Below are 21,758 nucleotides of genomic sequence, written 5' to 3'. Positions count from 1 at the left end.
GGGTGTTGAATGACTGTCAACCTAAAGAGCACCGGTTCACCAACTCTGCTGCAGAACCAAAGCAACTCTATTCATTCGGCAAGTCACCCACAACAAACACCCCGAGGACACATGAAGACCGCAGAGGTTTACACAGGAGCCAGGATGTCATTAAGTCTCCTAATGCTTTTTCTTTGTTACTTTTTTAAAAAACAAGAGCATGTTTTAGGTAGTTTAACATTTTCACATTTGGCAGGCGTACAGGAACAGGGAGACCTAAAGGAGGGTAAACACGTCTGAACAAACCTGCTTCTCTACTGTGCAAATGATTCAATGACCATGTTAAGGCATCACACACTGTGTGAACCTGCTTCTCATAAATCCTTGCAGCTCTGTAACAATGGACAGCACCCAAGGCATCGCTGCTGCTGCTGCTGCTGCTGCTTCCACGTATCGTGAGGATCTGTACAACCCATGATCTCTGCCTCAAATGTTACAAATATCAGCTTCATGCCTGGGTGTCCTTCATTGTACCTAAGACACAGACACAAACCTCCTCCTTCCATCAGAGGATCAAACTGTGCGGCGAATAACATGGAAATAAACACAAACAAGCTGGAACCTCTCTTTTAAAGAGCTACCCAGACACCATGACAGACAGGTGGAGCGTTGACTCAAAATGAAGGTTTAAAACACGAGGACAGGACAGAGAAAACTCATCTGCTATAACACTTCTATTAAAAAAAACACAAATTTTCTCACCCAGCATCCTTCACAGCTCGTTCATTGTGGTGTTTGCATAAAGAAATGTGGGATTTATTCCACCCACAACCTTTATTTGTTCAGATTTTCTCACTCTTCTGTCCTCATTCTTCCACTTTGGCTTGTATGCTGGGAAACTCCAAAGAGTAGCCAATAATCTCTCTCAAGTCAAACAGGGCAGAGAGTTAACATTCAGTGTTGTCTCCCAGCCCTCCATCATCTGATACTCTCTCATTGAGCTGCAAGTAGAGTCAGATTCAACTAGGTCAAGCCACTGGGAGGCCCGACATGCAGCGACTGTGCATGGAGAGAACGAACACAAGACACGTCCCTGACAATCTGGGTGTGAACTCACATAAATCTCCCTCCTGCCTCTGGTGGGTCCTTGTGGTAAAGATTGCAGCAGCAGTCTGGGCATGTGCAACATATTTGCTGCACCCCACAGGTATCTTAATCCCCATCACCCTGGGGATTCCCCACCAAGAGATCCCATTAGTGAGGATAAAATCTGTAATGTAGTCCGGAGAGGCTCGGTGGACTTGTGGTGTGCTGCAACCCCCACGGGCCAGCGGTGACCTCCATCTGATCCCTCACTAACTGGAATTACAGCTCCGGCTCCAGCAGGCAGTGTAAAAGAGCGATGAACTGTAAAACATTTTGATGTCTTAATGAACAACATACACAGAGCAACAGGTCCATAAGAAGCACCTATACATTTGAAAGGAGCTGCAGTACTTGCAGATACCATGGAGACCACTTCAAACACTTGGAGGCTCTCAGTGAGAAGACAGAAATACTTTGAAAGTTGCCATGAAAGATGCAGCATGATGCCACTGTGCTGTAAACTGACAGGAAGTATTTGTGGATGTGTTCACATGCAGTTCAAATAGAGAAAACTGAAGTCTTAATCTAAAAAAAAAGAATTTAAACAAAGGAATCTGAAGCAAGAGCCGGCATTCTTCTCAGATGTACAGAATGGCGCATAGCCCTGGGTCAGCACCTGGTGTCACTGAGCAATAATCACACATGATTTGAACACGTGGAAAAATTCTAGATCCGGACATCAGGAAATTTATTCACTTTAATGATGTCTGGACAGCGATCAGAGCGGGTGTTGGAGCATGAAAGTGAAGAAATCACAGACACCTGAACATCAACTGCAAAACATCATCCCGAATGTAAACAAGGCTGAAAAGAAAAAGGCCGAGCACATGTTGACGTGGAGGCAATTTTCATGATCATAAAACGGTGATTACAGTTAAAATAATGATGGTAATCAAGGACTGAATCCAGGTTTACAATCCAAGATGCAGGTACTGAGCAGGCAGCTGTGAGTAACAGGTCTGAGTCACTCTGGACTGCAGCCGCCATGAGTGTAATTACTTTTAAGTGAAATAAAGGAAGAAGGCTTGGTCAGAGGCCTGTACAGTAACCATGAGTCCTGACTACAACAATGAAGACAAAGTTTCTGCAGCCAAGAAGAACAGAAAAAGGTTACTGGAGAGGAAAACATTTGTGAGCCATGAGCCATGAGGCTCACATACTGACTGATGTTTAGTACAGGTACTACACTAACGGGTCACAGTTTCTGAAAAGAGGCATTGCTATAATGTTTTTCATTGTCATTTCACTTTATCAGACAAAAGGCAGAATATAATATAAGTCATAGAAACTGCATGATTTTGAGGTGAACTGTCCCTTAAAGACATTCTTTTTGTTTTTGTGCATTTGTGTTTATGCAGAAGTGTGTCTATCAGAAACTGATAAAGAATCTCTAGAGGTGTGCTTGCTAGTCACCCTCCAAGAAGCCAACAACCTGTTGACACTGGGTGATGATGCAGTGCGTAGGTTGAATGCTGATTGGTTGAAAGTTTGGCTTAGTGAGAAGAACAAGCACACGTCAAATCTAATGCAGAACATACTGATCTGTGAAGAATCGTACAGCTGTCTTAGATTTCAGAGAAAATAGTCCACATTTACATCTCTTAGACCCTACTGTCATATTTACCAATCTTACCAATCTTGTCACATACATCAGCCATATATGTAGCGATGAACAAAAAGGTGAAAGTTAAGAATTTGAAAGTGTCCAGTTGTTGTTTCTGTGCTTAAGTGTTCAAAGGATTTGCTTTGTACACAGGTTAGAGGTCAGAGGTCACCTCTGCATTGGAGGAATGTTTCCAGAAGCTGGACTAGTCTAGTTCTGCGGCAGGGGCATGATTATATATTACCAGCTAAAATGGAAGTGGATTCAGAACCGACAGATTTTAATGCAGAACTTCAGCAGTTCTCCTCCCTCCTTCACAGTGATGCAGAAAGAAAACAGTGCATGAACTCTGCAGATTTCATTCTCATGCACAGAAGCTGATATTGTTATCAAAGCTGTGGTGGTTTTACGGTGGCACGTTACAAGAAGCCGGGGACCATCTGATAAAATAAACGGTCAAATAAAACAGAGGTTAACCGACCCCTCCCTCCGTCCTGCACACTTCTGTTTTAACTTGGTTATGAAAACACGGTAACACATCCTGCTCGTCTGCACACACACACACCTGGTCCAAAGTGCACGTCCTTCATCCTTCTTGGTTACAATCCTACACAGACAAGTGTCATTTTTCCAATTAGGAGAAGAAAGGCGGGCGGGAGATGAAGAGAGACAGCAGCAGCTTCTGGAGTCAGCATGAAAGCTGCTCATTTGCTAACACCCTGCTGGGTTAATTCAGCCCCTGCATGAGTGTGTATGTTTTCACACTGGCCTACTGAACTCTTTCATTTCATGCCATCCAAAGACCTCTGGTGTGGACAAATACTCAGAGGAATGAACACATGATAACACAACTAGAGTCACATTTACAACACAAAAACAGTGCATTATAGACACACTTAGGAGAGGCTTAACCTTTTGTTTAAATATAACAGAATTGTAGCTATAAAAGGATAAAGGTGTTAAACCATGAAAGATAAACAAAAAAAATGCAACCTGGACACAAGAGGATCAAATGTATCAGTCCCTCAGTAGTCGTCAGCCTACTGTATATGCTTTTCTTTGTGTGTGTGTGTGTTCACAGCTGGTTTTAATACGAATAGAACTGGCAGATAAGAAATGCTCAAAGGCAACAAAGGGAAAAGAGGGATCTGGACTGCTGAAATACCACATACATCACAAACCCCCTGTTGATCCAGGCATTTAGTTATTTGATGTCAATATAAACTGAAAGCAGTGCTGTGCAGACACCAAACAAATATGATTTAATGAAACTCCAAATGGAATGTTTTCTACCTAAAAATCCCTAATACAGCTGCTAATATCAGGACCTGGAGGACTATAAAAGTATCTATGTGTAATCAAAGAGCAGCGAACATGACAAGCAGTAACACTAAAACCAAAAAGTTCACTACAAATCACACACCAGTCCAGATTGCATCCTGTCCTGTAGTTTTTCAGGGACTTTTAAGACCAATATGAGCAAACAACTATTTTTAAAAAATATTACAAGGCAACAAGCTCACATTAAAATGCTTGTAGACATTGTTTTTCGATTACTAGGAGCATGCTACACGAGCACAGATCAGCAGTACATCTCTGCTGCTTAAACATGGGTGTTAAACCTGCAGTATCAGAGAGCAGAGAGTGCACACTGACTGCCCTTCTCGGACAACAGACCAGCACTGAATGGTGGTTGGAGCTCAGCCCACCAAAAAAAACTGGCTGCACGCGTGCTTTGAGTCATGTCGACCACAGAGAGCAGGAGCAGCCGTGAATGCAGCCAGCTTAAGTAGCGGTGATTTCAACAGATTTCCTCCCAGGAGTCTCATTTAAACACTGCTGATCACCTCTGTGGCCAGCTCCCGTTCAGACTTCACTCTCCAGTGAACTCTGTCAAAAACCCCCCAAACAACTTCAGATAAGTGGAAAATGTGAAGAGACACTGAATGGCAAGTTCAGATTTAACACAATAGCAGGTTTGGAAGGACAGCATGTAGAGAAAGAAGTGGGCTGAGCAAACTTTTCCAAAGGTGCACTGCCAGTGTCAACTGGAAACCTGGACGTTATGCAGATACACGTCAGGAGGAGACTCCTGAGGCAGACAAGGGAGAAAGCAGCTGAACGTCAGCTCAATGCTGAGTTACGATTCGACATAAATATAACAACACAACAGCTGTTTCAGCTAATGACTACATATCAAATACAGTTTAAGTTTCTGTCAGACTCAAGATTTAAGACCAAGTGTTACATTTAATAATATTTCCTGTGATCCTTTAACATCCATTAGTGCAAAATACTTGTGTAAACACTGTTCACTTTGTGAAACCCTCATCAGGAGTCTATCACAGAGAAACACTGCCACCTAGAGGCCAATCAAAATAACCATAAATAAAATCACAGGAAAAGAGTCATCAAAATCCAGTTTAAAAAGGTATTATGTAAAAATGATTAATCTAAAATGGTGAGTTTTATGTGCACATTAGTCATTCATACATCCAGCTGGAGAAAAAGTAAAGTTGCTTTAACACTCCTCAGCATGTCCTTGCTGTTGAGACACAGTGAAACCAGAGCAGGTGCCTTATGTAAAGATTTATTAATTTATAATACAAGCTTTTATGTAGACCACATTGCATTTTAGTTTTTTACATTTATTCATATTGAGCTAAACTTTATAGCAGTGACATTGATTGACAAAAACACAAATCAAAGGACACTCGATGGAAGGAATCAAAAGGTTTCTGACTGTTTAAGCCCATCAACACTCCCAGTGCACCACCTTTTTTTTAAGACCACATGCCCTCACTAGTCCTCATGTAGTATCCCACATGCATCACGCACCCTCAGACACACTCACACCCACACTAAAATTCAACAAATACCTATACACAAGATAAAAATTGATATATTTAAATTTCAATATTAATGATATTACTGAATTCCACAATAAAAGGCAAACAAGAAATAACAACAGCATCCAAATGAAAAAGGAGGTGAAACACCAGCAGAATTTTTCCTCTTTTCTCTTCATCCAGTGGAGGAAGTCTCCCTCTGCTTAATTTTCAGTGTCCAGTAGAGGAGGCTCTCCTCACTCCTTGCTCCGATGGCCAACCACGTCTTCTGTCTGCATTCATAACTGGCCCACTGTGTCAACAGTTTAATCAAAAAGTCTCCACCAGAGGTGTAAAATTGACACCTGATAGCACACAAGCGATCCCCAGAATCACTGACTATGCCTCTTCAAGCCTCGCTGAGAGTCGGTTCATGATTCCCATGGACCCTCAGGTGTTGACAGCTATCCCTAATTAAAAATCTTGTCTCCATTGGTCCACTTACAGGAAACAAACAGATGCAGGTAATAGCACAAAGGCCAATGGTGCTGATACAGACCGAAAGGTTGAGTTAGTGAGAGGATGGCACATTTTTTTACCACGTGGGGAATTAAAGTCTGTTCATCTGACCGAAAACAAATGCAATGAGGTGGTGAAACACAACAAACACTTCAGAGTTAACAAACTGGTTAAGTGCAATGAGAGGGTTAACACCATTCAGTAAGACCTGGGGAAATATCCATGTGACTAGTTGTGACTAGGAAGGGCTAAAGTCCCACACTTCCTTTAGAGCACTTCTGTGTCCGTGAAGAGCAATGAGTTCCAGGGTCCTTTTCACCACACGCACCTCTTTAAAACGTCTTCAGCGGACAGATCCACCAGGGAGCACAGGTATTGTTCGACGTTGTGATCCTCAAATAAAAAGGAGTAACAGCAGCAAGTTATGCTGACAGGGTTTTAAAAAGTTTCTGGGGGCAGAGAGTGAAGATATTGGCACAAAAACAAAAGCCTCGAATGGAGATCAACAAAAAGCAAGGGATGGCCCCAAACAGTCTTCCTCCAACGTATTTTAGATCCGTATCTGATGGGACGATAGGCAGGGAGACCAGAGGGGGACTGTATGCATGTGTCTATGTGTATTTATATATATGTGTGTGTGTGTGTTCATTTGAATAAAGGAAGGAGTTGTTGCTGTTGCTTTACAAGAGGAGGCAGCAGTTGCTCTCTGTGGTTTTTTCTCTGTTTCTTTGACCTACAAGGAGAGGACAGCAGAGACATGAGACAACCTGAAGACTGGGGATGAAAGCAGCTACATGTAGATGTATGTGAGGAGGGTGAGGTCAGCAGCAGGAAGAGGAATGATGTATACAAAAACATTTTGTCTCACTAAATTAATCATTATTGCTCCATTCTTCTAGACAAACTAAAACAAATGGCGACGACATTAACGCTGCACCACATAATCAAATTCTACTCAAAAGGACGAAAGAAAGTTCTCTCACCGTGAGAGTTCGGCTCTGGAAGAGTCTCTCTGGCAACCAGGTGCATGACAGTTGTTCGGCCTGGTGGCAGCTTTAGAGCTTCAAACATAGCAATACACCACAACATTCATTATTGTTGCTTAAGTATGTTAGAAGGTGCTCATATGGTGAGAAATTCTGTAAAAAAACAACTGCTTTATGATTCCTGTGTTTCTGAAATGATGACGAATGATGCTTCAGACATCTTTAAACTTGCACTGAAATGTACTGGTACTTTAATTTCACCATAAACCGTTATGTCTAGAATACCTTCTTTGTGTGAAGGAAGGAGGATGAACATGCTTGAGAGAACAAAAGATAATGTACCTACTATGTGAAACGGATTAAGCACAGTATGCTTTCTGAGATGATATTTAAGTTGATATTTGAGATATTTGGTTTTGACAGGCCTTGAATTAAACAGCACTTTAACATACAGACATCGACTAAAAAAACAATTATTAGTTGGTTACAGCCTGGTGACAACACTGTATAACATTTGTGTATTACGGCTTGGTGAAAATGAAATTCAACTTTCTATCTGTCAGTGAAAAGTCCGGTGAAGAAGTGCTCACAAGACGCCGACCGTTATGATGCAGCTAGACCGAGTACTCAGGCTGAGTTCTATGTGACAGGCTGTGGGTAAATCTCAGAGCAGGTACAGAACAGGTGCAGGGCATCAGGTCCATGAGGTTAAAAGTTTAATGAGATTAAAATAATCAAATCGGATGTTCTACTTCTCTTTACGCTGCTTTGTTTTGACGCGATGGCAAGAAGTGGTGCCATGGCAACATGTGCGTTCATTCTGTCTCATCCACAATCCATCGTAAGTTCTTTTTCATTTTGATGAAATCCTGCAGCCATGTTTATGGCTGATCCTTTCAGTACAACCCACTACTAGCATCTTCCAAGCATTTTGAGCCATTAATGTTTTGATCGCCATAATTAGCAATGTAATAAAGCTAACAGTAATAACGAGAATAGTTTAGATTGTGTCAATAATAACAAGTCAAAAGTACATCAAAGACATTTGATGCAATAAAAAAAAAATCTACATGTAGAGCCTTAGTTCAACTGTAAATATTTTCCATTGTCTTACCTCCCAGGGTAACATTGCCATGAAGGAAGCGCCCCTGGAAGATGAGGCGCAGTATACTGGGACTGCTCACCTGCTCCTCCTCCCATCCTGCAAGAGGGAGGAAGAACAATAATGTTACTTACTGTGACATTATGTGGATTTCTAGAGGCAGATGCTGATGCACAGCTTTAAAAAACAGTCAACAGATGTTCAGCATCTTCATTCTGTAATGTCTTATTTGTGGATATCATTGTAACTACAGAAAGGCTAATGTGGTCATTGAACATGTATTGGTTAGCTTTATTTTCATTAGTGAATTTGAAGGTTTTAAATATATAAAGTGGAAAATATTTAAAAAGTACCTGCAGGCCAGTTTTCAAACACATGCTTGGCTATGTCTGTGGCTGAATCATTTGGGGAGAAAGTGAAGTCCTGTGTTTTTCCACTGACCAAGATAAGGCGGAGATGCACCTGAAACAAAAACATGTACCGTAAATAATGTCCAATAGAAATGTAATACCAACCAAAACACCACACGGCCAATAAAATTCCTCATGTTGAAATCCTCCACTTCCTCTAACCTCCTCAGACATGAGGTGACCTTCTGACGGCTCTGAAGAGACAGGCATTCCAGTCTAATTAGATTTATCCACAGCAGATCTCCACCCTCTGACTGGGCGACTTCATTCAGTGCGAGCTGACACTAAAGTAGACCCCTGTTGCCAGAGACAACAGTAGATAAGGGTGGGGCTGAGGGGGAGAACACTAGCCCTTTAGTTCCAGGGTGCTGCTGCTCCTCTCTGGGCTGTCGGCCTAATGCGATAACCCCAGGTGTCCCAGACAGCTCTGGGCCATGTTATTAAATTTACATGCCCAGTGCGTAGCCCCGTGGGGGACCGTGCATATGTGTGTGGGAGGGGCTTTAACAATGGGGCTTCCTCCACATTTTATGCTCATGAAACTACACAGATGTGAAATAAATGCAGGACTTCTTATCCAGCATGCCTTTAAAGCCAAATTACCACACCGACATATGACACTGCACACATTTTGGAAAAATACCACAAATTCTGTGGCACAAATGCAGGTTACAACCATGTATTAAAATAAACACTGTTTCTGAAAGAATCCACATATTTTAAATTCATTTTTTAATGAATCATATGCAGAAAATTATAATAGGATACAGCCTAATGGAATTTAATGAAGCTGATTCTCATTAGCAGGATGGAGTTCAGTTAGTTTGTATTGTAAGCTAATGTTTCATGACTGATATTTAACATACATGTGATGTGACCCAACATTTGCCCTGCTTAAAAAGGTGGCACATGAACTTTCTATGGTTCACAAATCACAGAGCAGAGAACAAAGAGACTTAACCACGAGGTGTGACGTAACAGAGAGAAGACAACCCCACTGACTGTCTGATCTGTTTACAAATAGATCCCCCAGCCCGGTGGTCCTCTGCCCTCCCCTCCCCCTCTGAACTGAATAACCTCAATGTAGGGTTACACACCCATGTCATCATTAACCAGCTTTGTCCCCATCTCTTTATCCCCAACAAAATAAAAACAAAGTCAAATCTGCCCGGTAACCCATGGCAACATACACATTTGCACATGTCCTCCTCAAAAGTCTCTAATCCAATGCATGAATATTACATTGTTATGAATTGTTTTCAAAAGGTTATCAGGTGTACAAATGAATTAATTGTTATTGATTTAGGTCAAGTTTTGTAAAACTAGTAACCACAGGCTAATGTCTCTGGGTAGCACTACTTGGCAGTGGCTTTCGCTGATATAGAGAATAACAAATCTGATTTTGTTTACCGATACTTTAAATTTAAAGGTATGCTTTAATTTAAAAGGATATGTACTGTCAAAAACAGCTCTATAGGTAACATCTTCAAATGTCAAGTTTGCTTTACTTTAAACCTTAAATATATATTCCATTACCACCACCACCACCACCACCACCACCACCAACAACAACAACAACAACAACAACAACATAAATAAGTGATTTAAATTTCTGGCAACCTATTTTCTGACACTGTTCATGTATCACTACAAACTGAAACAATTCATAGCAGCACTGAACATATGTTATTACGTGAAAAAAAACAACAAGCTTGCCAACTTTTCTTTGTTAAATAGAACTATTAAGTGAATCCCTACATGGTACCAAGCATTAGCCTACTACTTTTTTAGCAGATTTAGCAGAAAATCTTATTTGGTAAAAGTTTTGTCATTTCCTTTGTGTGCCTAAATATTTCCATTCCTGTGGGTAAAATGGGGGCAGGATGAAGTAAGAGGGTCCAATCAATTGGCATCTAAACCTTGAAAGGAAAGTAGGGCAACGTTTTAACTGAGATTAGACAGATGGTGTTCACAGGAACAGCAGTCACTATCCCAGCTAAGTGTTTGTGGACCATGGCTAATCCATCACCACCCCAACCCCCCCAAACACCATTAAAACATTCATGTTATATGTTGAAAATAAAATATACATTATAACAGTATAGATAACTGTCCATTGTCAACAGATCAGCACTTTAGCCATATGTTTTTAAATGACTTGGGAAAGATGGCAGAGTCTTACTCACCATATCAAGATCCCTCTGAGTGGTCATGGCTCAGCGAGGAAGGGGGCCGTGGACGTGGAGCAGAGAGGACAGGGCTGGTGTGCTTCAGCTGCCGGAGACGGGGCCAGAGCCCTGACACAAACAACAACCACACTGTGAAGCTGATTCCCACAGCCTGGCACCATAACTGAACAGCTCACACCACTACCTGAATTAGCATCTTGCTAGCGCCAGAGGTAACATCGTAACAATCAATCAAACATCAAGTCTGCACAATATTGATGGATTACCTAATACTGTAAATAAAGTGAATGCACAAGTTTACCTTGCAACTAATTGAAATAACTAACTTATCTGGTTACGACAGCGATAAGGTCCCTAGCTTATGTCGGATTCCACCAGTTAATCTATGTATATTAGGCTAACGGGCTAATGCTCTTTCGGCAATCGCTGCGAGTTAACTTGCGTGGCGTTATTAAGCGGTTCATATTGTAAAGTAACAATACAAACACATGAACTAACATCGATTTTTATCCCGATAAATGTCGAAACTAAGCTATAGGAAGGGAGCAAGCTAGCGCTAACGTTAGCATTAGCTGCTGGTTTAGCTTAGCTTATGCCAATCTTGTTATCGCTGACTAGCGGAGGGTTAGTTGGCTGACTAAGTGTGCAACGACGACTCTAGCTCATTCGGCCTCACCTGCATCTGATGAATATTGTGGAAATAAGCATCCAGTTGAGTCAGCAACTCAGCAGGGAGCGCTTTTCATGAGGAAAATGTCGAGTGCAGATGGGTATCGTTATAGTTGACTCTTGGTATCGGTGGCTAATGGACGAGAAGACGCCGGATGTCAGCTGGTTGTAAACACAGAGAATGGCCGCTAATGCTTCTGGGAGTTGTAGTCATGAAGAGCACGAGGAGCTCTTTGAGTTACAGCACACAAATTTTAAAAGTGTTTGTACTTCATTGTGAATTATTTATTAGACAGTTTAATTCAGACTTACATAATACACGTACCACACTAAGATACATATACAGAAGAGATGACAATGAATAAGTACACTGAAAGCCAGGTAAGAAGACAGAAATTAACAAAATGTAGCTTTAAACAGCAACAAAACTAGATCCTCGAGGCTGTTTTGTCAAATGATTTCTAGGACCTTAAACACTTTTATTTTACTAATTCCAGAGAATGTAATTATTATTTGTTTATGCTGACTATGTTTGACATATGCATAATCCCAATGACAAAGATAATAATGAAAAAATGCAGATATATCTTCAGAGGAGAGTAAATAGATGAGGTCAACAGTGGAACCTGTTAAGAACATTTACCTAATTTCTTGACAGTCTTGTTGGGGACACTAAACTTTTCAACTGTTTAAATTCATTCATATTAAAACAGACAACGTCTCAGTCTTTGTGATAGCAGTCAAATGTGTCATGTGAAAACCTCAGTAGGTCTGCTTTCCATCTTTTTAAACCACAAGATCAAATTCAAGCTTAAAACATGAACCTTTACTCTGTGACAACAAAGTTCATTTTTAATTTTTACAATGGGATGAAGTGGGACACACTCTGCAAGTATCTCCATACAGGAACTTCATCTAAACCACAGGATGCTTTACATTTTGGAAGAACAGCTCAGGTGGAGGATGAGTGATGGCCATGTGTTTATCTTTGATGTAGAACTTGTCCCATCACATGCAGGACACACTAACAGTGCTGTGCAGCTCCTTTAGCGACAGGTGGCTTCACCTGCAGTGTGTGAAGGAGCGATAACACACCTCCTTCCTTCCTGCTGCTGTAACAATCAACTCTGCACTCAGTAAACCACACGCAGCAAATCTGATCATGTCACTTGTGTGTTGTAATAATGTGAATTCAAGCAGCTCTTCACTGTTAGTTTGCTCTTTATTCACATATTATACAGCATTGCTCAAGAACAGACACATATTATATATAATAATTTTACTAGTAATCACTTTCACCACAGGCTCACAAACCATACTGATTTTGGCACATAAAGAAAGACTTAATGTTTATATTTGAGGAAGAACTGCTGGGTTTCTGGTGGGGTAACAAATGCTCATGAGTGCATTTTTGCCAGAGGCATGATTTGCATGCATTGATACTTTAGACCGAGTGCCACCACTCTCTACATGGAGAGTCAATATAAAATATCACATACAGGGGAACTATCTTAAATATAGAAAGCTGGCCTGCTTGAGTGACATAAGTCACAATAGTTCAACTTAAGTTGTTAGTAGTCTATTTGCAAAATTAAATAACCAACCATCAACCATCACCAGGTACAATTTACAATACACTTTTTTTAGATTGTGACATTTCCTGCTAACCCAGTTATCAATTTTAGGCTTGTGCAATACTGACTGTGGTTTAAACAGAAAGGATACAATGGCATTGGGATGGGTATTTCCATGGTTGCTTCATGTGCAGGCCTAAGGCCTTGAAAGCCATAAGTCAATTTAAACAGCCAAATTTTTTTAACGGCCCTGGTAGAATGTATTCAAAGTGAATTAAAACAGACTTCAGTGTTTGCCTATTCAGACTAAGCCTGGGGCCTCTCATGTTCATCTGATTCACAGTGATCACCAGTGCTCACATGAAACAACTAATCAGCATATGAGACAGCAAAGCGCTGTGGTGGGTCCTGCCTGGTTATGGTTCAGACAGCACATTTGGTCTCTGGTTCCTCATGTTCCTCATGAGCATGGCATGTGCAATTAGGTACGTCTGGCAACAGAAAAAAAAATGTGTCTGTACCTAACTGTCAGACACCTGGAGCCACTGAAGCATTTTACACAGGAAACCACTCACCAGCCTCCCCTCAGCCATGACTCAGCTAATGAGGAATGGCACAGAATTCAAAGACAAACATTGAAGATGGAGATTAAGAGCACTATTGATGGGGTGTGTTACTCTTTGATGGGCTGGAAGCCGCACATACATTCAAAATCAAAAAGGACTGTACCACACAAAAAGCTTCATGGAGATAAAACACAACTTCTGCTTCAGTGTGTTCAGGTTTCCTAATGTCATCTCACTGTTGATTCATACAAATGAACACACACATCATTTAAAACACTGGTATTAAGAAAACAAACAATAGTATCCAGTCATACCCAATTTTATAAGATAATGACTTTTAAATATTATTGTGGAATTTAATCTACAGTGACATGTATGTAAAAGATAATATGTCTTATGCCAGCACTACAAAGGTCAAGTTATGTGCATTTCACTGATGACCTGATGAAGATTATGTTGAGATCTCATAAAACTTTTTTCATAAGGAATGGACTTCAAAGACTTTATTTAAAATTTGTGGAGAAAAATGGACCCAAAGCTACAAATCAGTGGCCCAATGTTATCTGCACCCATTCCCACAGCATCACTGGATGCATTATTTCTGGCATACCATGTTCATCATGTTTATTTTATTGTATTTACTATTTTTAAAGGCAAACACAAAGTTTTAAGAAATAGTTTGACAGCATTAGGATAAGGATTAAAAAGAAGCTAAATATATACATGTTCTTAAAAATGGAGTTATATTTGGAGGAGGTCTAAGAAGACAGTCTTTTTTTGTAGTTGCCCTCCTGACATGATAATCTGTCAAACAACAGAGGTGATGAACATTCAAAATGGGATTATCATTAAACCTCATTGTAGTTTTACAGCAGTCTATTTCTAGTCTCTGTGGTTTCCTGTAAAACCTTAAACGGTCTACATGTACTGAGCACACTTTTTACAACTGTTACATTATCCACCGTTACAGGTACCGTACGTGTTGCTCCCATGAGCTGCTGTTTACGCCTGTGCTGTCACACAGATGACTTGGTTTCCCAGAATTCCCTTCTGCGCAGGCGCACAGTGCGTTGCCTGACAGTGGTAAACAGACGTCAGAAGGGAGTCTTCGCCTCGAGTCAAAACAAAACAAAACAAAACAAGTCAAAAAAGACACTGAAGGATTGAATATTTGGACAGACGCAACGATAAGAAGTTTTACAAAAGTCGTCGCTGGTCAGAAACGGCTACTTGGAGAAAGTTATCGGAGGCTTTTCACGGACTTTTCCACGGATTGTAAACTCTGGAGTAGCAGGAGCTTAGAGCAGCTAACGTTACGGTGGCTATCGTGCTGTTTTCAAAGTGCGGCGAGTGGAGGAGCCGACAGACCCACGGGAGAGCCAGCCTCACCAGGCACCCGGGGACGAGCTGTGAGGTGCGTTCACCGAGACTGCGGGGCGGTAAATCCACGGAGCTCCGGGCCTCTGTCGACAGGGTTTTTATAACCGCTTCTTCGAGCATCGTGTGCCGCTGCAGGAGTGTGGGGAAACATGGCAGATGGTGACATGCGCCTGGCCGCAATGTGGCGGATCGTGCAGACCTGAGGCACAGACTTTTATTACTACATTTCTATCATTTCTTAATTTACACCCAACACTACTAAACCGCTACCTAACACCGGCCGCCTCTGTCCTTTTCCCTCCGTGGAAATTAGTTTGTGTGTTTAGTTGGAGCGGATTGAGCGCAGTACAGGCCAGAGAGACGGCGGTGACCAGCGCCTCTTTACTGCTCCTGCACTCTGGGACAGTTGTTGAATAAAGCCGCTGCTCGGACAATCAGCCGCTGCACTTCTTCTTTTTCTTTTTTCTTTTACAGCCGAGTCTGACTGTTTGCGGGTACATGTGGGATTGTTTTCTAAGTTTCTTGTGGAAAGCTTCGACATCACGTTGTTTACAAGTACAGACGGACAGGGGCTCTCCTCAGAAGCTCCTTTGTAACAGTAACCAGCTAATCCCTGAGTAGTTTGCATAGTTATACAGTGAAGCAGGCAGAGTGTGAGGATACATTTGGTACGAAAAAAATGATTTATTGATAAATTATTGTTTCATTAAAAGAGTTTAAACTTGTAAAAAAAATTATTAACATTTTTATTGAGAGAATTTGTATTTTATGTATCCACGTTTATGAGTTTTAAATTAATTTACAGGTGAGCCAAAACGTGTGTAGATCCAGATGTTTTGGTGCTCATTGCCATTCTGCCGCTTTAGTGTTTATTTCATTCAAACAAAGGGGCTGCCGTCACAGCCCTCCTTCATTCTAAACAAATCGGAAGGTTTATGATAGTTACTATTAAGGAGATTATTTGGGTTCCCTAATCTCCAATCTGAGGATTAACCGAGGCCATTGGTGTGTCCAGATTATTACGTCTCTTTTCTAGGCCCCTCAGTTGACACCCCCGCAGCGGCTGAAGCATATTGTTGTCTTCAGGAAGTTTTTTTTTTTTTTTCCACGCATCCTCCGCTCAGAGTTGCTTTTAAATCTTAAATGTTTTAAGTGAAACACACCTCTCTGTGGTTGAGTGGACGTTCAGAGGACCGCCATGGAGGAGTCATCGGTACCCCCGATTGACCCAGATTTCGAGCCGCAGAGCAGACCTCGATCCTGCACGTGGCCGCTGCCAAGACCCGACATCTCCGCTGTCAAACCGGAGGGGGCGGACGGCACCGAGTCCGCCGCGGGGACTCCTCCCGCAGACGAGGACAAGCCCGAGCCGCAGCAAATCACATCCGAGTCCGATAAAGCGGCGGCGGCAGCGGCGGCGGCGGCAGGAGAGGGCGGGGTGGTGGCCGGCGTGGGCGGAGCAGGCGCGACGCCGCGTAAAGGATCATCCCGGCGCAACGCGTGGGGGAACCAGAGCTACGCGGATCTGATCAGCCAGGCAATCGAGACCTCCCCCGAGAAGAGGCTGACTCTGGCTCAGATCTACGAGTGGATGGTGAAGACAGTGCCTTACTTCAGAGACAAAGGAGACAGCAACAGCTCTGCCGGCTGGAAGGTGAGCAGCACAGAAGCTGACCTACATCCTAAAGACACACCACAACATTTAAAAACATGACATGTATTTATTCAGTTATATATATATATATATATAAATCACCTGCTAAAATGTGCCTGCTGTTATTTTAACACATCACTAAAATATTATGCATATCTAACAAAATCTGACCTTACCAGACCTGGGGTTATTCTAATTTATTGAAGCTGTTCAGGACTGTTACTGTGTGATTTCAAAATGTGTGCAAATGTAAAGATGTGAAATTAATTAAAGCATCACAAGAACAAAACATGAGGAGGTACATAAAATATATTCCTCACATTTATTTTGTGACCTCTTGGAGACGTAGTGACCCCCAGATTATTCGAGGGCACAGTTGTGATTCCCAAAAATATCTTTTGGAGATCTGGAGATGATTTAATGTTTCATGAAAGTTAGCGCGCCTTTAAGTGTTCTTAATTCATCTTTTTATTGGTTTTCAGAATTCAATTCGCCACAATTTATCACTCCACAACAAGTTCCTGAGGGTACACAATGAATCAACAGGAAAAAGCTCCTGGTGGATGCTCAACCCAGAAGGAGGGAAGACTGGGAAAGCTCCCCGCCGCCGGGCCGCCTCCATGGACAACAGCAGCAAACTGCTGAAGAGCCGCATGAGGGCAAAGCAGACCAAGAAGCAGGCAGGAGCAGCGAGTGCAGGGGGTGACGGCAGCACGGGTTCAGCAAACGCAGACAGCCCTAACTCATCACAGCAGTTTCCTAAATGGGGGGTCAACAGCAGCAGCCCCTCGTCCCGTGGCAGCCTGGATGACACCGACATGTGGACTACCTTCCGCCCACGCACAAGCTCAAACGCCAGCACCCTGAGTGGACGTTTGTCCCCCATTGCTCCTGGTCAGGAGGATGACGATAACCTGCCAGAGGACGCGCTGCTGGGAAGATACGCCGCCAGCAGCTTGACCCCAACCCTGACCGAGACGCTCATGGAGGAGCTGGATCTGATCGATGGCCTCACTTTGATGACCGGGCAGCAGGGGGGAGCCAGTCCCAGCACAGCGCCACCAGCGCCACCCACTCCGCTGCCCTCCGCCTCCACACTGCTGCCTCGAGGCTCCAGTTTCCCATCCTTCCATCAGCTGCAGTCATCCAGCCTCTCACAGGCACCGACTCATAGCGGGACACAGGCCTCCGTCTCTCAGTGTGGACCCAGCAACAAAGAGCCCTCGACCTTCAGCAACTCCCTCTTCAACCCCATGTCCAGCTCTGGCTCCCACGGGAGCAGCCATTACAGCACCCACGTACCTTCCAGCCTGGAAGCACTGCTTACCTCTGACTCCCCTCCTCCCACTGATGTCATGATGACCCAGGTGGATCCCCTCATGCCCACTCCTGGAGGGGTGGGCCTGATGAGTCTAGGCATGAGACCCAAACCCAATCAGCTGCTGCTGGGTAAAGGCCTGGAGCCAAACACAGTGGCGCCCATCTCGCTGCAGGCTCAGATGCAGCCACAGCAGCACCACCTTCACCAGCAGCAGCAGCAGTCCCAGCAGCAACACCAGCATCACTCTCAGATGGGGTTGGGGATGATCCTCTCAGGTATGTCTCAGGACCCGTCACAGCTCTCTGTTCTTAAAGCCCACAACACCACAGTGCCAGCTGTGGGCTCTCACCACCCCATTGCCCCAGCCAATCCCGGCGCCAGCCTGCAAGGGATGGGTCCGTTCGGAGCTCCCTCCTGCTTCCCCACCAGTCAGGACCGACTGCCCACTGATTTGGACATAGACATGTTCACTGAAAACCTGGATTGCGATGTGGACTACATAATCAACAGTGACCTCATGGACGGAGATGGCATCGACTTCAACTTTGACCCCATACTGCCTGGAGGCCAAGGCTACGCAGGCCCGGCCACCACACAGGGCTCTGCTCACAACTGGGTGCCCAGCTAATTCTGCAGCTGACTACAAAACATTATCCAGGTACAGGCCGTTTTCATTATTGATAAGTAGTAGTATCAATAATAATTAGGCAAAAACTAGAGCTCAGCGTGTTTTACTTTGTTAATATATTCAGTGAAAATCTGCATTTTTCTTAGTTCTATATAATCAAAATGAGAATGAAAAGAGTTCTTTGGTTTTGGTCATCTCCACGTGTCAGTTACAGGTGTTTGTGAATGCATCGTCTGGATTTATGAGCAAAAATTAACCTTTTTTTGTCACATTGTTCCATAGGAACCAATCTCCAATCAAGATAACCTCACAACCTGATGCAACAACTGGTGCATCCCTCCTCCCTGCTGGCTGAAGAGACTTTTTTTTCATGTATGACGTTTGTCTCATATTTTAAACGGCAAAACCAGACCTCACCCATGTCATGTGCCAAGACATGTAGAGGACAGGGAGGAGATCCAGGCTACTATGCACAAAACACAAAACAAAACACTTGGCAACATTTTTTTCTCTTTTAATCCAAACTGATGATTTTTAAAGACTTTTTAGAGTAAAAGGACAAGTGACACACTCCCCTCCACAGGGAGTTTATATTTCAGTTTAGCTTTATGGTGGACAAGGTACTGTGGAGCCCAGTGGAGGTGGTATTGAAGACTGAGAGAGGAATGGCCAGTTTTCTTGCACAGCATGAATTGTCAGACCAAAATGCTGTTTGACGGTCTGAGAGTAAAAAGTTTGGAGGACTGTATTGTGGACAGGAGGACGATAAGACCGGAGGTATGAATAGTTTGACTGGACATCATCTTCACATCTCGCCCAGATAAGTAAATATATATATATATATATATATATATATATATATATATATATATATATAAAAGAGGGTATGTTCTTTGGCAGTTTGGCATTTTTTGACTTCAATCCAGTGTGTTAAAGTAGACGTCAGTTAGAGGGTGTTTTTATTTTTGATCCTGGATGTGCAGTTAAACTAACAAAATGAAGAAATGTGATTTGTGCATTTATACATGGGGCATTCAAGGGTAAATTTATTTGAGTGATTGGTTGGCCAAGTATTATATTGTCCTCGACAGCATGCCTCCGCCGTCAAATGGTTCACCTGATTTATTTTTCTACTTCTTGCTCTCTTTTTTCTTCGAGCCTGTGCATTTCCGAAGCACTTAGGTTTCCTGCAGCACAGGGAACCCTAGACGATGAGAAAGCATCCACATTAGCTTAAACATTTCAGTGAAAGAGAGTTAAATGTATCGCTGCACTTGACGCTATGCAGACAGAAACCTTGAAGGCAATGTTGAAAAATCACTCTTGAAGGGTATTTAACCTGATATACTGTTCTGTGGGAGGCCGTGCTTCAATTCAGAATATCCTCTCACATGTTTCTGTACTAAAAAATACATAATTCACTGTGTGAGAAGTGCAAAAAAAAGAATATATTTGATTATAGTTTTAATATACAATCTAGATGGAGATAATAAATCAGATATTAATACATATGAATGCATTACTAATGACACATGATGTTTTTTTACATTGGAGGAAGCATTCTCATTTTTCAGATCATTTTTAACGGTAATTTTTCTATTTTTATTTTTGTAAAGGATGAGATGCATGTAGATTTTTTTAACATTACCAAAGTAACACTAATATTTGCATATGCATGGCATTTAGGGAGCGCTTGGGCCTGACTCAGTATCCTCAGTGTACATAAGCTTCGCTAAAGATGCCTGTAACATTGACAGAGGCGAACACTCGACAGTTTGACTCTTAAATTCCCACTCGTCAGCCTCGTAATTTTTTTTCCTTTTTTTTTTTTAATCCAAGTAAAAGAAAAATGTCAACGTAAACGAATTCTCATCTCGTACAACCGTTACCTCTTAGGGTCACTCAGAAGGAAAGCAACAGGAAAACGGCTCTGCACAGATTTGGGGGAGATGATTCTCTCTGTTGCAGCAGACTGGAAACCAACACATCTTTATTATTTTGTTTTCCTGTCTTAAAAAGAGTTGATCTCAAATTGGACTTCCCTGTTTTATTTTTTTTAAGACATGTATTCTAACTATCCAGCCATGTATATCTAGCCTGTCCCTTGTTTTTTTTTTTGCCAATATTTAAAACACTATAGCATGATGTTACTTTGTAGACTTTCTTTTGTCATCTGCCCTACCTTTGAAACTTTGTGTACTTTGTATTTAATTTTGTGATCGGACATAACATCCCTGCAGTTTATCATTTCACTGTAGCTGTGTGAATATGTTAGCCTCTGATTTGTATAAAGCACTCTGGTTTTTTTTTCTTCCTTTGAATGGTGCTAGATGTCATATGTGACGTATCCCATATGTACGCCATGATGCAGTGGTTGCACATCAGGGCTTTTTAAAGTTGTCTGTATACAACACATGGACATTGATTTGGTGGTAGAATTTAGCACACAATCAATCCTTTAACCCCCCTTTTTTAAATGTTTTATATGTTTGATAATGACCCCTCTTAACCCCAAACCTGGTCATTTAAATCTGGAAACTAAAGGCCAGCTTGTTTAAACATGCATGATTTTAGTGTTATTTTCAACCATAATTATTTTAGGAAGCTGTATATGAAAAAAACACCTCTTTATTAACAGCTGATAGACTGCAGCATATAATGGAGCAGCCGGTTTGTCAGAAGAATCTGCTGTCTTTAGTTTGCTGTTGCCCCCTTTATATTTCCCCTTTATGTAACAATCTACATATTCTTCTTTAAGTAGCATATAGTCCCTGTATGTTTTGAAAATGAATTAAATCGCCCCATTTGATACAGTAACTTTAGTATTTGGCAAGGGTTGTTTTATTTTTTCCATAGGGGAGGGTGGGAACAGTGAGTTGTGCATAAGCCAATTATGTTTATGATTTTTAATGTTGATAGTTTTTCTCTTTCTGGTTCCCCCTCAGTTTTTTTTCTTTATTATTTTCTTCTTGTAAACTCAGCCAGAGAAGACAAACAGTTCTCAACAGCAGAAATCAATTCAATAAACAGTTTAACTCACCTCTCCTGTCAACCTGTGATGACTTTATACTTAGACTCAGCCACTAGAGGGTGCTGTTGTGCAAGAGTTTCTGTGTCATATAATGGAGAAAGTAACTGAGGCCAGCAGCTCAGGAAGGAAAAATCTGCTGATAATTTTAGAGCCATACAAAAAACTTTATCCAT

General features: G+C 42.1%; 2 protein-coding genes across 2 annotated transcripts; one reads left to right on the top strand and one right to left on the bottom strand.

Moving 5' to 3' along the window:
* Positions 1–5,360: 5,360 nt before the first annotated feature.
* ubl3b (ubiquitin-like 3b) lies at positions 5,361–11,593 on the bottom strand. The gene is made up of 6 exons (XM_028417002.1): positions 11,439–11,593; positions 10,760–10,870; positions 8,517–8,625; positions 8,176–8,262; positions 7,059–7,136; positions 5,361–6,808 (listed from the first exon to the last, which is right to left on the bottom strand). The coding sequence occupies exons 2-6, from the start codon at positions 10,784–10,786 to the stop codon at positions 6,756–6,758; spliced, it is 354 nt and encodes a 117-aa protein (XP_028272803.1). The 5' UTR covers positions 10,787–10,870; positions 11,439–11,593; the 3' UTR covers positions 5,361–6,755.
* A 3,046-nt stretch (positions 11,594–14,639) lies between these two features.
* foxo4 (forkhead box O4) lies at positions 14,640–19,391 on the top strand. The gene is made up of 3 exons (XM_028416020.1): positions 14,640–16,605; positions 17,088–18,584; positions 18,837–19,391. The coding sequence occupies exons 1-2, from the start codon at positions 16,150–16,152 to the stop codon at positions 18,552–18,554; spliced, it is 1,923 nt and encodes a 640-aa protein (XP_028271821.1). The 5' UTR covers positions 14,640–16,149; the 3' UTR covers positions 18,555–18,584; positions 18,837–19,391.
* The last annotated feature ends 2,367 nt before the right edge of the window (positions 19,392–21,758 follow it).

The sequence above is a fragment of the Parambassis ranga genome, chromosome 10 (genome assembly GCF_900634625.1).
Source record: "Parambassis ranga chromosome 10, fParRan2.1, whole genome shotgun sequence".
In the NCBI taxonomy this organism is placed as follows: domain Eukaryota; kingdom Metazoa; phylum Chordata; class Actinopteri; family Ambassidae; genus Parambassis; species Parambassis ranga.
This window is presented reverse-complemented; position numbering and strand designations above follow the sequence as displayed.